This window comes from Cherax quadricarinatus, chromosome 9 (genome assembly GCF_038502225.1).
Source record: "Cherax quadricarinatus isolate ZL_2023a chromosome 9, ASM3850222v1, whole genome shotgun sequence".
Classification (NCBI taxonomy): Eukaryota; Metazoa; Arthropoda; class Malacostraca; order Decapoda; family Parastacidae; genus Cherax; species Cherax quadricarinatus.
In genome coordinates, this window is record NC_091300.1 from 25,323,358 (window position 1) to 25,340,276 (window position 16,919).

Consider the following 16,919-nt stretch of genomic DNA (forward strand, 5'->3'; position numbering starts at 1 on the left):
AGGAGGTTATTTCCCCTAGTTGGCTCTGTCACAAACTGTTTTTATTTATCCAACCCATTTTTAAAGCTACACAACGTTCTGGCCTCTATAACTGTACTTTGGAGTTTGTTCCACTCATCAACGACTCTATTACCAAACCAGTACTTTCCTATATCCTTCCTGAATCTGAATTTTTCCAACTTAAAATCATTGCTGCGAGTCCTGTTTAGGCTAGATATTTTCAGCACAGTATTTACATTCCCTTTATTTATTCCTGTCTTCCATTTATACACCTCAATCATATCCCCCCGAACGGTGGCCCGGTGGCCTGGTGGCTAAAGCTCCCGCTTCACACACGGAGGGCCCGGGTTCGATTCCCGGCGGGTGGAAACATTTCGACACGTTTCCTTACACCTGTTGTCCTGTTCACCTAGCAGCAAATAGGTACCTGGGTGTTAGTCGACTGGTGTGGGTCGCATCCTGGGGGACAAGATTAAGGACCCCAATGGAAATAAGTTAGACAGTCCTCGATGACGCACTGACTTTCTTGGGTTATCCTGGGTGGCTAACCCTCCGGGGTTAAAAATCCGAACGAAATCTTATCTTATCTTATCTTACGTCTTTCTAGAGAGTGCAGATTCAGGGCCCTTAGTCTACCCTCATAGGGAAAGTTTCTGATACATGGGATCAACTTTGTCATCCTCCTTTGTACATTTTCCAGAGCATTTATATCCATTCTGTAATACGGTGACCAAAACTGTGCAGCATAATCTAAATGAGGCCTAACCAAGGATGTATAGATTTGAAGAACAACCTGAGGACTCCTATTATTTATGCTTCTTGATATGAAGCCAAGGATTCTATTAGCTTTATTGCGAACACTTATGCACTGTTGTCTTGGTTTCAGATTACTGCTAACCAGAACTCCTAAATCTTTTTCGCAGTCCGTAATATTAAGATCTACATTATTTAGTTTATATGTGGCATGGTTATTATCCTTTCCAACATTTAGAACTTTGCATTTGTCTATATTAAACTGCATCTGCCACTTCTCCGACCACTGCATCAGTCTATTCAAATCTTCCTGGAGTGCTCTAATGTCCTCGTCAGAATGAATTCGATATAGTCAGTTGTTAATTGTTCCAGTCATGGTATTGTTGGTTAGCTGTGAATTGTTCCAGCTGTGATATTGTCGGTTAGCTGTGAATTGTTCCAGTCATGGTATTATCAGTTGTGAATTGTTCCAAATATGGTATTGTCGATTAGTTGTGAATTGTTCCAGCCATGGTATAGTCAATTGTTAATTGTTCCAGTTATGGTACCGTGGGTTGTTAATTGTTTGAGTCACCTTGTGGATTGGTTGTGAATTGTTACAAAAGGTTGTTGTGGACTAGCGGTGAATTGTTGCAATCACGTTATTGTGCTTTTGTCGTTAACAGTTTCAGTCACGGATAAGTTAGAGCAGTTGTTAACTGTTCTAGCCACGGTATTGTGATTTATATTCTTCATGTAATCAGAGTTCCTCACGAACTCTGGAAGGCTTTCACATTTCACATCTAACTTTCAGAATTTTATTAATGAAGTTAGTAAGATTATCTGAATATAAAAAAAATATATATAAAAAATTGCTTAACACGCAAGTGGATGTTAGATGTTTCTTCATGAGTGGGACGCATCTGTTTGAGTGTCCCGGTTATTAAATATTACAAGTATAAAATTCACGTAACCCAGAAAAACATCGTTTATATACGGTCAAGTAATTTGCATAGAGAATGAATCCGTGCATCATTGCCAGAACTAAAGAATTATATGTTACGTATACAAGTTTAAGGTAGGGGATGAGAATGATCCAGGGACATGTTTATTTAAAGAAGCGATTTTAGTAAATAATGGATGAGTGAGGTGGAGGTAGACAAGCTTGGAACTGCTACTTCAAGTTCTGCGTTATATGTAAACTGCTGGTGGAAGTGAGTGTCACCTTTTGTTTGATACAGTAAGTAGAGTACATTGTCCGTACTTTTAAATTATAACTTCGCAGCCAGTGTGTTCTTTACCACCTGACCACCTCTTTTTGCATGACCTCTATTATATATATATATATATATATATATATATATATATATATATATATATATATATATATATATATATATATATATATATATATATATACAGTGTATATTTCAGTCAAGCAATTAGGCCTTCAGCAGAGTTGTACATTGGTGTTGCCTGTATGGCAGGACCACAGCATAGTGCCTCCATTATTTAGCAAAACTGGATACATCAGCATTGTGCTGTTACTCTAATTCTACATGAAAGATACGTATTTGCAACAAAAGCTAGATACGTTTTACTGTCATATTCCAACACGTAAGATAAGTCACATACATAGTGTAACAGAGTCTGGGCTGGGAGACTTCAGTAGGGCGGCACGTATTTATTTCATTAAGGTTTCAGCAACAACAGGAGCTTCAGTAGTTTCGTTCCAGTAGACCTGAAGTTACTATTATTTAGGGATGTGTGTGTAAATGCACATGAAGGGTATATACCCGCTGGTAATCTGGCACTATGGAAGGCCAGAATACCAGCAACTGTTGACTTACCGGTCTGACCCAGTGGTCGATGTCAAAAAAAGAAGGTATACAAGGGTCGCATCTTGTATACAAAGACAGGTAAGGAAAAGATTTCAATAACTTTTTAATGAGAGTAAATTACGTGTATTAAGTTGTATATTATTAAGCTCAATCGACCAGGAATTAGTTGATTATATGTTATTATGAGTTGCGCATTGTGTATGTCACGTGACGCCATTGACGCAGGGGACACCGCTCTCAGCAAGGAGACACCTCTCTCAGCAAGCAGGGGACACCTCTCTCAGCAAGCAGGGGACACCTCTCTCAGCAAGCAGGGGACACCTCTCTCAGCAAACAGGGGACACCTCTCTCAGCAAGCAGAGGAGACCTCTCTCAGCAAGCAGGGGACACCGCTCTCAGCAAGAAGGGGACACCTCTCTCAGCAAGCAGGGGACACCTCTCTCAGCAAGCAGGGGACACCGCTCTCAGCAAGAAGGGGACACCTCTCTCAGCAAACAGGGGACACCTCTCTCAGCAAGCAGAGGAGACCTCTCTCAGCAAGCAGGGGACACCGCTCTCAGCAAGAAGGGGACACCTCTCTCAGAAAGCAGAGGAGACCTCTCTCAGCAAGCAGGGGACACCTCTCTCAGCAAGCAGGGGACACCATTCTCAGCAAGCACGGTACCCCGCTCTCAGCAAGCAGGGGACACCACTCTCAGCAAGCAGGGGATGCCTTTCTCAGCAAGCAGGGTACCCCGCTCTCAGCAAGCAGGGGACACCACTCTCAGCAAGCAGGGAACACCACTCTCAGCAAGCAGGGGACACCACTCTCAGCAAGCACGGTACCCCGCTCTCAGCAAGCAGGGGACACCACTCTCAGCAAGCAGGGAACACCACTCTCAGCAAGCAGGGGACACCGCTCTCAGCAAGCAGGGTACCCCGCTCTCAGCAAGCAGGGGACACCACTCTCAGCAAGCAGGGGACAACACTATCAGTAAGCAGGGGACACCACTCAGTAAGCAGGGGACACCGCTCTCATCAAGCAGGGGACACCTCTCTCAGCAAGCAGGGGACACCACTCTCAGCAAGCAGGGGACAACACTCTCAGCAAGCAGGGGACACCACTCAGTAAGCAGGGGACACCGCTCTCATCAAGCAGGGGACACCTCTCTCAGCAAGCAGGGGGCACCGCTCTCGGCAAGCAGGAGACATCACTCTCAGCAAGCAGGGGACACCTCTCTCAGCAAGCAGGGAACACCACTCTCAGCAAGCAGGGAACACCACTCTCAGCAAGTAGGGGACACCTCTCTCAGCAAGCAGGGTACCCCGCTCTCGGCAAGCAGGGTACCCCGCTCTCAGCAAGCAGGAGATACCACTCTCAGTAAGCAGGGGACACCACTCTCAGTAAGCAGGGGACACCACTCTCAGCAAGCAGGGAACACCACTCTCAGCAAGCAGGGGACACCACTCTCAGCAAGCAGAGGACACCTCTCTCAGCAAGCAGGGGACACCTCCCTCAGCAAGCAGGGGACACCACTCTCACTAAGCAGGGGACACCACTCTCAGTAAGCAAGGGACACCACTCTCAGCAAGCAGGGGACACCTCTCAGCAAGCAGAGGACACCACTCTCAGCAAGCAGGGGACACCACTCTCAGAAAGCAGGGGACACCTCTCTCAGCAAGCAGAGGACACCACTCTCAGCAAGCAGGGGACACCTCTCTCAGCAAGCAGGGGACACCACTCTCAGTAAGCAGGGGACACCACTCTCAGCAAGCAGGGGACACCACTCAGCAAGCAGGGGACACCACTCTCAGTAAGCAGGGGACACCACTCTCAGCAAGCAGGGGGCACCACTCTCAGCAAGCAGGGGACACCACTATCAGTCAGCAGGGGACACCACTCTCAGTAAGCAGGGGACACCAGTCTCAGTAAGCAGGAAACACCACTCTCAGTAAGCAGGGGACACCACTCTCAGTAAGCAGGGGACGCCATATCAGTAAGCAGGGGACACCACTATCAGTCAGCAGGGGACACCACTATCAGTAAGCATGAGACACCACTCTCAGTAAGCATGGGACACCACTCTCAGTAAGCAGGGTTCACCACTATCAGTAAGCAGGGGACACCACTCTCAGTAAGCATGGGACACCACTCTCAGTAAGCATGGGACACCACTCTCAGTAAGCAGGGGACACCACTATCAGTAAGCAGGGGACACCACTATCAGTAAGCAGGGGACACCACTATCAGTAAGCCGGGGACACCTCTCTCAGTAAGCAGAGGACACCACTATCAGTAAGCAGGGGACACCACTATCAGTAAGCAGGGGACACCACTCTCAGTAAGCAGGGGACACCACTCTCAGTAAGCAGGGGACACCACTCTCAGTAAGCATGGGACACCACTCTCAGTAAGCAGGGGACACCACTATCAGTAAGCAGGGGACCCCGCTATCAGTAAGCAGGGAACACCACTCTCAGTAAGCAGGGGACACCACTATCAGTAAGCAGGGGACACCACTATCAGTAAGCAGGGAACACCACTCTCAGTGTGCAGGGGACACCGCTATCAGTAAGCAGGGAACGCCACTCAGTAAGCAGGGGACACCACTCTCAGTAAGCAGGGGACACCACTCTCAGTAAGCAGGGGACACCACTATCAGTAAGCATGGGACACCACTCTCAGTATGTAGTGGGCACCGCTCTCAGTATGCAGGGGACACCACTCTCAGTATGCAGGGGACATCACTCTCAGTAAGCAGGGGACACCGCTCTGAGTAAGCAAGGGACACCACTCTCAGTAAGCAGGGGACACCGCTCTGAGTAAGCAGGGGACACCACTCTCAGTAAGCAGGGGATACCGCTCTCAGTAAGCAGGGGACACCACTCTCAGTATGCAGGGGACACCACTCTCAGTAAGCAGGGGACACCACTCAGTAAGCAGGGGACACCACTCAGTAAGCAGGGGACACCACTCTCAGTAAGCAGGGGACACCACTCTCAGTATGTAGGGGACACCACTCTCAGTAAGCAGGGGACACCACTCTCAGTAAGCAGGGGACACCACTCTCAGTAAGCAGGGAACAACACTCTCAGTAAGCAGGGGACAACACTCTCAGTAAGCAGGGGACACCACTCTCAGTAAGCAGGGAACACCACTCTCAGTAAGCAGGGGACAACACTCTCAGTAAGCAGGGAACAACACTCTCAGTAAGCAGGGGACAACACTCTCAGTAAGCAGGGGACACCACTCTCAGTAAGCAGGGAACAACACTCTCAGTAAGCAGGGGACAACACTCTCAGTAAGCAGGGGACACCACTCTCAGTAAGCAGGGAACACCACTCTCAGTAAGCAGGGGACACCACTCTCAGTAAGCAGGGAACAACACTCTCAGTAAGCAGGGGACAACACTCTCAGTAAGCAGGGGACACCACTCTCAGTAAGCAGGGGACACCACTCTCAGTAAGCAGGGGACACCACTCTCAGTAAGCAGGGAACAACACTCTCAGTAAGCAGGGGACACCACTCTCAGTAAGCAGGGGACACCACTCTCAGTAAGCAGGGAACACCACTCTCAGTAAGCAGGGAACAACACTCTCAGTAAGCAGGGAACAACACTCTCAGTAAGCAGGGAACAACACTCTCAGTAAGCAGGGAACAACACTCTCAGTAAGCAGGGAACAACACTCTCAGTAAGCAGGGGACACCACTCTCAGTAAGCAGGGAACAACACTCTCAGTAAGCAGGGGACACCAGCAACCTTATGGGCCTCTCTATCACCATGGTGCTAAAGACCATCATCTAGCATGATCTCTGTGCCACAGAGAATTCAAGGGGGAGGGAGGGAGGGCCAGGCTCCCTTGATGCCACTCAACGACTCTTGATCCAATGCACTTGAGCTGCCCCTTTCTCTCAGAACAAATCTGATTGCCTTTCATTTCGTAGGAGCTGTATGACCCCTACGTGTTTATAGCTCTTATAATAATAATAATAATAATAATAATAATAATAATAATAATAATAATAATAATAATAATAATAATAATAATAATAACAAGGTCAGTAGGTCTGCTGCAGTGCTTCTTCGTTCTTATACTCTTAATAATAATAATAATAATATAATCAAAGTATAGAGTTAAATATCGTTTATATCCGACGTATTAGTGTATAAATATATGAGCAGTATCCCAGAGCTACGGTAGTTGGTCTCAACAACTGTCTGTCATCACACACTTCACTCGCTACTTCTTAAAGGTTGCTCAGGTCCGTAAGTTTCTCATCGTTTTACGTAAAATGTCACTAATGCAACGCTGACGAGGAATATCAACCCCCCCAAACTGAATCGCGGTATGAAACTCTCATGAGCCAATAACAATAAACGAATCCATAATCAACTTCCTCTTTCGTGAATAAGTTATTGCTAGGCTGCGCACGTTTGCTACGGACTCGCTGGCTTTTTATTATTTCAGTGCGATATTATATGTATATATGTATAGATATATACCTCGGAGGCATCGTTGAAATATTTAGTGTTAGCGATAATGAAGAGTTTGACTAATGTACTCAGTAACGCAAGCAGCGAGGCTGCAAAGCAAGCTTGTGTCTTGCCTGCTTCACTAGGACAGAGTGCAACGGACAAGTGTTGTAGGAGCAGCCGCAACACACACAGCAAGAGGCATTCTTGAGCTTCCCAGCGCTCGGGCTTAATGCCCAATGCTGGAGTGTGACTCCAAAAGGATCCTGTAGTGCTGGCTGCCTTTGCATCTCCTGACATCGTCTGCTGCTATGCAGCTGCCATACCCTTCGAGCCCAGTGTGGGCGGGGTTTGTGGCAGCCCAAGGTGCCTAGCTTCTCCCTCCGAGCCCCGTGGGGGGCTGGGAATGGGGGCTAGGCATGGGGACAGCTGGTCCCAGAAGATTAGGAGGTACTTTTACCTCCTCCCATGGCAGACACTGGTCTGAGGCACTCCCTCGACAGGGAGCCAAGGCTGGGCCACCTCTTGGAAAAGAGCCGGGCAGGGCGATTATACCAGCGAATCTACAACAAAACAAAACTCGCATCACTCCCTTTTCTGTCTCTTGCCCCACTACCACTACTTAACCTACGTACTACGTACTACCACTACTACTACTTCTACCACTACTCTCTCTACCTACTACTATCACTACTACTTCTACCACTACCAGCATTACCTATACCACTCTTTCTCCACTTCTTTCTTCCTCTCTTTGTCCTGCCCCTATCCTCTTCTCCTGTGTATACACACACTGGTTGCCTCATCTTCGCATGTTTGATCAACCAAACCATGATTTTTAAAGAGGTGGACCGGTCATCTGACCGAGGCCTTCTGCTGGCCTCGGTCAGATGACCAAAATCTCCAGCTGAGGGTCATCATGTGGCTAAGACCCTCGTCAAGAAACACTTGTCCAGTTTCCTGACAAACCTAATAACCTACCATCTTCGTGTGTTAGTGTAACTAGTCAGTGGTCCAAGTCGGACCAAAACGTCGTCATAAGGTTTCTCCTGTGTGTGGGGTTTTCATGTATTGTATCTCGTGTTTGTGTTCAAGAGTCTTTGATCGCGATGTTTCGTGTAGTGTCATCAAGACTATAGAGCGAAACCTTGTTCTGCAATTTTTTTTTTGTATTTGTCTGTAATACACGATTTCATGCAGTAACTTACTTGAAAAAAGAGAGAAGGTTCGTAGGAAACTCGTTCCAGCAGAGATTGTATGTCTGTTTCTTGTCATCTTGCTGTTGCTGCTGTGATTGCAGTTGTTGTTGCTGCTGCTGATGATGATGATGCTGTTGCTGCTGGTGGTAGTGGTACTGCTGTTGCTGGTTCATATGATGGTGCTGCTGTTCACTGCTGCTCCCCATCCTGTTGCTGCTGCCGCTGCTGGTGCACAGCCTGCCGCTGCACAGCCTGCTGCCGCTGCTGCTGCTGCTGGCTCCTGGCTCTCCTTACCACCCCGCCCGCCCGTCACCCACCATTCTGCAACAAAAATAACATCTTAGTCTGGGGAATAAACGCCACAATACCGTCGCCGTAACAATTCAGAATTCACAGTTTGAAGCGTAAACATCAAATAACATTTCGGACCGTCCTGAACCATTGCCAAGTGGATAAATGGTCCAGGAGGGTGGAAACGTTGCCTAAAGATTGTAAGTAGTGAGTTAGATGCGAATGTTTTAGTTTGTCGTGTTCAGTAGCGTAGTGACTACGCCTGAGTCGATTTGGGCTGCAAATTCACTTAGCGCCTCAAGGAAGGTTCCTTGATGTTGGTGAGGGGCTCTTGATTTAGGGAATTGGATCTGTGCTCCAGTTCCCCGAATTAAGCCTGAATGCCTTCCACATCCCCCCCCCAGGCGCTGTATAATCCTCCGGGTTTAGCGCTTCCCCCTTGATTATAATAATAATAATAATAATGCAAATTCACTTGTACTCAAACATTTAAAAGTGGGAGGGGCTGGGTTTGATTGGTGTCGTGGGTACGGGAGTGAATTCTTGGGTAGTTTAGGGTAGGGGTGGTTTTGATAAGGACCTGCCTTGTGTGGGCCAGTAGGCCTTCTGCAGTGTTCCTCCATTCTTATGTTCTTAATTCACTTTAAAAACATGGATTATTATATATACACACTAAGAAATGTACACCTGACGGTGTATATAAGCTATAACAATCTCTTTGGCACTACACACATCAAGTTTGTGGGGCAGGAAATAATGTTACTTAACCTAGAGTAATAAAGAGTAATTCTTGGTCGTGTAGGGCTCAAGTTCTTGGAACCAGGTCACCACAGCAAAACATTTTATTGCCGTCTCGTGAAGGATGAGCTGTGTTAATACACACGGCTAATATTCGTAATATTCCCGGTAAATATTTTCATGGATAGCTTAAATTAGAGGATAGGCGGGTGTATGTTGTGATAGCTGGTGGTGAAGACATGGGCGCAGAGCTAGAGCTTCTGTTGAGGCGACGTTTCGCTCTGTGTAGAGCTTTGTAAAGCCGATGTCTGGTGGTAACACGAACTGTTTACCCTTCCTAGGTGGGGTTGGGGTTGGGGGGGGGTTGGGGGTTGGGGGGGGGGTGGGGGGGGACACGCGGCTATCACAGTAAAACATATCATGTCATTGTGACTTTTTGTCTTCCAAATAAGAAGGCAAAATATAAAGTGTTATCTTTACTCTCACGCCACTGTGAACATGACAGTGAGAAGGTATATTGGAAGGTAGTTTAAGATGTGTGTGTGTGTGTGTGTGTGTGTGTACTCACTTATTTATGGTTGCAGGGTTCGAGACTCAGCTCCTGGCCCCGACTCTTCACTGGTCTATACTAGTGTATGTGTGTGTGTTCGCATAACACTTATTTCATTAACGTTGTACTGTAGCAAAGAACTTTGCTTGTGGTCTAGCTGGTCCTGACCCTTCACTGGAGTTCCTTCACGCTGGTGAAGAGCTCTTGATCCAAGGAATTACTGCTATCGTCCCTTTTCCTTCGTTGTGTTTCCCATCTCTGACAATATCTCCATTTTTATTTGCACATCATCCTAGTGCATCCCTGGCAGGAGGAGCGAGGCTGCAGCCTGAGTAATGGACACTCATTACCTCGTAATGCCTTCAACGTCACCATTTATTTCCTGCCGCGATTGACAGCCTCGCAACAGTTAAAGTAACAATAAACCACAACAACTCTGATTATCGTCTGTCAAACATGACGAACAATTAGTTGGCAACAAAGGTGGCCGGCTGTGTTCTGTTGCTGTTGTTGTATTGTTGTTGCTGTTGTTGTTGTTGTTGTTGTTGTTGTTGGTGGTGGTGGTGGTGGTGGTGGAGGTGGAGGAGGAGGAGGAGGAGGTGGTGGTGGTTTATTTGTCAGGAAACAACAGTGTCTCTGGAGCGTCGCTGCCTTGACCTGTTCAGAAGCTCAGCGTCCCACTGGCTATGTTTTTCTCCACATTACAAAACAAACATAACTACACGATAGTGTATCCTAAGATGATGAGACTCTTATGGGTATTCTGAAGACTATTAGAAGTGTAGTTAACAAGAAGAGTGTATAGTCTGATGTAATGTTTTAGACAACAGACAACGTGAAGAATGAGACATGTGCAACATTTGGGAATCTTTACTGAGGAAACGTTTCGCCAGACAGTGGCTTCTTTAGTCCAATACAGAGAAGAACGGTGAAATATGAGGAGGAGAATGGGGTAATCAGTCCCTCACCCTGGAGTCGATGCCCCCCGCAGCCTCCCTCCTCTCACCTCTACCCACGGATACCCACCAACAACCACATACACCTGCCCAAGAGTGATCATGGCCAGAAATAAGGTCTGTTGTATATGTGAAAAAAATCTGGGACAAATATAAGCGGCAGTGATTCTGAAATATGGGTAAAACATTACATGTATCATGTACGAAGCTTCATGCAACCATGAGAACTGACCTAAAACAAGAAAGTCGATTCTGGATTTGCCCCAGCGAGATAGAAAGCTGATCGGGCATAAGAGAGGTTCTGAAAAGTAAAAACCTAGAAAGTTTTTACGGAGCTTGCCAGATATATACAAAGAGTGGAAAACGGAGTAAGGAACAAGAAAAGGAGGAAAGCGCAGATGAAGGTGAAAACCAAGGAGTGGAAATAAGAGTGGAGAACGTCATTCAGAGCAAGTCGGAAAAGAACGAAACATGGGTACATAACACAGAGAAAATGGAAAGCAAGGAAACGACAGCTAGAGCAGGAACAAACGAAAATGAAAAAGGGAAGAAATACGCCTAGATAAAAGAGATCAAGAGAACTCAGATCAGGTGGCAGAACTTGGGAAAGACACAAAATCAGTAAATATAGGCAGTCAGAACATTTGTAGATACTCTGCAAAGGTATGTGCCTATATGAAAGAGCTTGCTGGAATAAACACAACAGAAAATGTGCCAACATGTTGAGGAAGGAAAAGTGTCGTTTCAACAAAGAGTGCAGCAGGTACTTCCACCCAGTAATGTGTAAAGCTTCAACACAGTCCAGAGAATGTTATGACCTGAGCTGCCCAGACCACCATATAAAAGGAACGCGGCGCTACAGAGAAAGCAGAGAAAGGGAAAAATGAACAGCAATCTTTTTTAGACATAAAGAGAAACGATCGGACCGAAGAAAGAGACAAAAGGGGAATGGTAGAGAGGGAACAGATGGGCAGCACAATGAGACATACCAAACCAAGCATCAGCCCATCAGGGCTGAATGAACAATCAAATGCAAAGTCAGTACTGGAGAAACCAGGGTTATGTACATCATGGGCAATACCAGGTAATACATCACCAGTGGTACTAACGAAACACAGAGCAAGAAAAAAGATCTCAAACGGTAATTCCTGCTTCATATTAGGAAATATTCAGGGTCTGAAATCAAATAAATATGATAAAGTTAGTTATGTCAGTGAGCTCTTATCAGAAGTGAATGCCATGTTTGGAGTATTTACAGAAACACATACAAGGGATGTTTTGGACGGAGTGATAAAGATAGAAAACTACAACATGTATAGATGTGATAGAATCAGTAGGTCACAGGGAGGAGTAGGAATCTATGTAAGGATACTTTCTGTTGCACAGAAGTGCTGAACTCTACGAATGATATAGTAGAAATTCTAGGCATTAAAGTTGAAAATGGGAATTTGGTAATTATCTTAGTATACAAACCACCATCAGCAACTGCTGAGGAATTCACAGATCAGTTAAGGAAGATAAATAGCTGTCTGCATAGGCTAGAAAATCCCACACCAAATCTCCCTCATGTAAAATGGAAGATGGCGCAACATAATGTTATACCAGAAATATCTCCGGGAAGCACCCTGGCTCAACAGGCACATACCAGGGAACTAATGAGGCTTTGTGAAAAGTACTCATTGAACCAACAGATAATCGATCCCATTAAGAATGAAAATACCCTGGATTTGATATTCACAAACAACGAGGAACTAATCAGAGACATAACAGCAACATAAACAATATACTCTGATCACAACATCATAGAAGTTCAAACGAGTATTAACTCAGGGTTAGGGAACTGCGTCACTAATGTTAGAGACAGGATGTTCAGTAAGTTTAATTTTAACAACCATAGAATTGACTGGGAAAAAATAAACCAAGAGCTATCAGACATACCCTGGTAATCAGACATGAGCACCCTAAATCCCCACCAGTGCCTAGAGAAGCTTAATACAGAAGCATACAAGGTATGCATGAAGCACGTATCATTGAAGAAACCCAGAAGAAGATCAGATAGAGAGAGAGAGCGTAGGAGATGGTACAGAAGAAAAAAAGGGGTTACTGAATATGCTGCAACAGAGGAAAGATAGTCTTAGCCGAGAGATCACTGAGTTAGAACAAAAACTTAGGATGTCATACCTAACAGAAGAAGTACAAACGGAACAAAGGGCCATACAGGACATTGCAAGAAACCCAAAATATTTCTGTTCCTTTGCAAAATCCAAGCTAAGAACTACCTGTATAATTGGACCACTACTGAGAGGAGACTCGTACACTGACGATGAACAGGAAATGACTGAAATCGGTGTTCAGCAACCCACTAAATGACAGCAAGGTAGAAAATGCAGAAATATTTTTCACTCCAGCAGAAGGCCGCGTGGACCAACTAACTGACAGTACAAATCCCATAGATTTCAAGAAAGAAATGGACAACATGGTCACTTACGCAGCACCTGGACCAGATTCATGGAATGCTCTATTTATAAAGAAGTGCAAAGTACCACTAGCACGAGCCCTCAGCATTCTTTGGAGAAAGAGTTTAGATTTAGATTTAGGTGAAATACCAGAGACCTTAAAGAGTGCAGACATAGCTCCTTTGCATAAGGGAGGTGGTAGAGCACTAGCTAAAAATTACAGACCAGTAGCCCTAACTTCCACATTATAAACATCTTCGAAAGAGTGATGATACAGCAGATTACAAAGTTGATGGACCAGAATATCAACATAATCCGAACCAGCATGGTTTTAGAGCAGGACGATCATGCCTGTCACAGCTGCTGAACCATTATGACAGAATTACGGAGGTATTTGAAGACCACCAAAACTCAGATGTGATTTACACAGATTTTGCAAAGGCGTTTGACAAATGCGATCATGGAGTGATAGCGCACAAAATGAGGGCCATGGGCATTACAGGGAAGGTAGGCGGATAGATTTTCGGGTTTCTAATACACAGAACACAAAAAGTAGTGTAAACAGGGCAAGATGTAGCATCAGCGAGGTCAAAAGCTCAGTGCCCCAAGGCACTGTCCTGGCACCTCTGCTGTTTCTCATCCTCATAGCATACATAGACAAAAACACCCGGCACACTTTTGTATCATCATTTGCAGATGACACTAAAATAAGCATGAAAGTCAGTATGGTAGAGGTCACTGAAAAAATTACAGGAAGACATAAAGAGGGTTTTCCAGTGGGCAGTGGAAAACAACATGACGTTCAATGGTGATAAGTTCCAACTGCTTAGGTATGGAAAGAATGAAGAACTCAAAAGGAACACTATATACAGAACTCAAGAGGGTCACCAAATATAAAGTAAGGAACACGTAAAAGATCTGGGAATAATTATGTCAGCGGACCTTTCTTTTAAAGACCATAACAAGACAAAGATCACAACAGCCAGGTAGATGACGGGGTGGGTATTGTGAACTTTCAAAACAAGGGAAATAATGCCGATGGCGACACTCTTTAAATCACTAGTGCTCCCTCACTTAGAATGTTGCTCAGTGTTGACGGCCCCGTTCAGAGCAGGAGAAATATCGGAGCTGGAACAAATACAGAGATCGTTTACGGCTCACATTGTGCCAGTAAAGCACCTAAACTACTGGGAACGCTTGCAAGTCTTGAACATCTACTCACTGGAGTGGAGGAGAGAGAGATACATGATAATATATACTTGGAAAGTACTCGAGGGCTTGGTCCCAAATCTGCACACAGCCGTAACAACATACTGGAGTGAGAGATATGGGAGGAAGTGTAAAATAAACCCAGTGAGGAGCAGGGGTGCGGTGGGGACAATAGGGGAACACTGTATCAACATCCGGGGTCTCAGATTATTCAACATCTTACCAGAAGATATCAGAAACACTGCTGGAACAAGTGTAAAAGTCTTCAAGAGGAAACTGGACAATTATCTTCACCTGGTGCCAAATCAACCAGGCTGTGATGGCTATGTGGGGGTAGCGGGCCTCCAGCAGTAACAGCCTGGTTGACCAGGCAAGCACCAGACGAGCCTGGCCAATGGACGGGCTCAGAGAGTAGAGAAACTCTCAAAACTCTTCAAAGGTATATCAAAGGTAAGTCCATCATTGATAGACTGAACTTATCTTGTAGTATTGAATAAGAAGTCTCAGTGTTTCCTGAACAATAGTCTTTCCATGACCTGGTCTTAGGCTGCCAATTGCCAATTCTAACGAACACCGCTGACATAATAAGCGAATCAGTGATATATATGACAATTAAAGCAGTGGGACCAGATGGTATATCACTTCAGGTTATGTAGGAAAGTGAGAAAATACTTGGTTACTCACTCTGGCTTAAGAATCTCACTGTAGGAGTGACTTGGAGGTTTGCGATTAAATTTTAAGAATATTTAACAGAAAGATAATTTTTTTTTTTAGTATTCGTATACAGTGTTGATAAATATGCAGTGTTTATGTTGGCGGACGTTATTGTTTACATGGTATGCTATGTTCAAGCTGATGTCTGCTGCTGTCTCATGCAAACAGGTTCACGCTGGTGTCTGCTGCTGTCTCAGGCAAACAGGTTCACGCTGGTGTCTGCTGCTGTCTCATGCAAACAGGTTCACGCTGGTGTCTGCTGCTGTCTCATGCAAACAGGTTCACGCTGGTATCTGCTGCTGTCTCATGCAAACAGGTTCACGCTGGTGTCTGCTGCTGTCTCATGCAAACAGGTTCACGCTGGTGTCTGCTGCTGTCTCATGCAAACAGGTTCACGCTGGTGTCTGCTGCTGTCTCATGCAAACAGGTTCACGCTGGTGTCTGCTGCTGTCTCATGCAAACAGGTTCACGCTGGTGTCTGCTGCTGTCTCATGCAAACAGGTTCACGCTGGTATCTGCTGCTGTCTCATGCAAACAGGTTCACGCTGGTGTCTGCTGCTGTCTCATGCAAACAGGTTCACGCTGGTGTCTGCTGCTGTCTCATGCAAACAGGTTCTCGCTGGTGTCTGCGGTTGTCTCATGTAAACAGGTTCACGCTGGTGTCTGCTGCTGTCTCATGCAAACAGGTTCACGCTGGTGTCTGCTGCTGTCTCATGCAAACAGGTTCACGCTGGTATCTGCTGCTGTCTCATGCAAACAGGTTCACGCTGGTGTCTGCTGCTGTCTCATGCAAACAGGTTCTCGCTGGTGTCTGCGGTTGTCTCATGTAAACAGGTTCACGCTGGTGTCTGCTGCTGTCTCATGCAAACAGGTTCACGCTGGTGTCTGCTGCTGTCTCATGCAAACAGGTTCTCGCTGGTGTCTGCGGTTGTCTCATGTAAACAGGTTCACGCTGGTGTCTGCTGCTGTCTCATGCAAACAGGTTCACGCTGGTGTCTGCTGCTGTCTCATGCAAACAGGTTCTCGCTGGTGTCTGCGGTTGTCTCATGTAAACAGGTTCACGCTGGTGTCTGCTGCTGTCTCATGCAAACAGGTTCACGCTGGTGTCTGCTGCTGTCTCATGCAAACAGGTTCACGCTGGTGTCTGCTGCTGTCTCCTGTAAACAGGTTCACGCTGGTGTCTGCTGCTGTCTCATGCAAACAGGTTCTCGCTGGTGTCTGCGGTTGTCTCATGTAAACAGGTTCACGCTGGTGTCTGCTGCTGTCTCATGCAAACAGGTTCACGCTGGTGTCTGCTGCTGTCTCATGCAAACAGGTTCACGCTGGTGTCTGCTGCTGTCTCATGTAAACAGGTTCACGCTGGTGTCTGCTGCTGTCTCATGCAAACAGGTTCACGCTGGTGTCTGCTGCTGTCTCATGCAAACAGGTTCACGCTGGTGTCTGCTGCTGTCTCATGCAAACAGGTTCTCGCTGGTGTCTGCGGTTGTCTCATGCAAACAGGTTCACGCTGGTGTCTGCTGCTGTCTCAGGCAAACAGGTTCACGCTGGTGTCTGCTGCTGTCTCATGCAAACAGGTTCACGCTGGTGTCTGCTGCTGTCTCAGGCAAACAGGTTCACGCTGGTGTCTGCTGCTGTCTCATGCAAACAGGTTCACGCTGGTGTCTGCTGCTGTCTCATGCAAACAGGTTCACGCTGGTGTCTGCTGCTGTCTCAGGCAAACAGGTTCACGCTGGTGTCTGCTGCTGTCTCATGCAAACAGGTTCACGCTGGTGTCTGCTG

At 46.2% G+C, this 16,919-nt stretch overlaps 1 protein-coding gene across 2 annotated transcripts in view; it reads right to left on the minus strand.

The window, feature by feature from the left end:
• The window catches only part of ab (BTB/POZ-zinc finger protein abrupt), a 276,036-nt gene that overhangs the window by 80,885 nt on the left and 178,232 nt on the right, over positions 1-16,919 (minus strand). For both annotated transcript variants that reach the window (XM_053772823.2, XM_053772824.2), the window contains exon 2: positions 8,236-8,547. In XM_053772823.2, coding sequence (XP_053628798.1) covers positions 8,236-8,432 — 197 coding nt within the window. In that variant the 5' untranslated portion in view covers positions 8,433-8,547. The remainder of the gene's footprint in view (positions 1-8,235; positions 8,548-16,919) is intronic.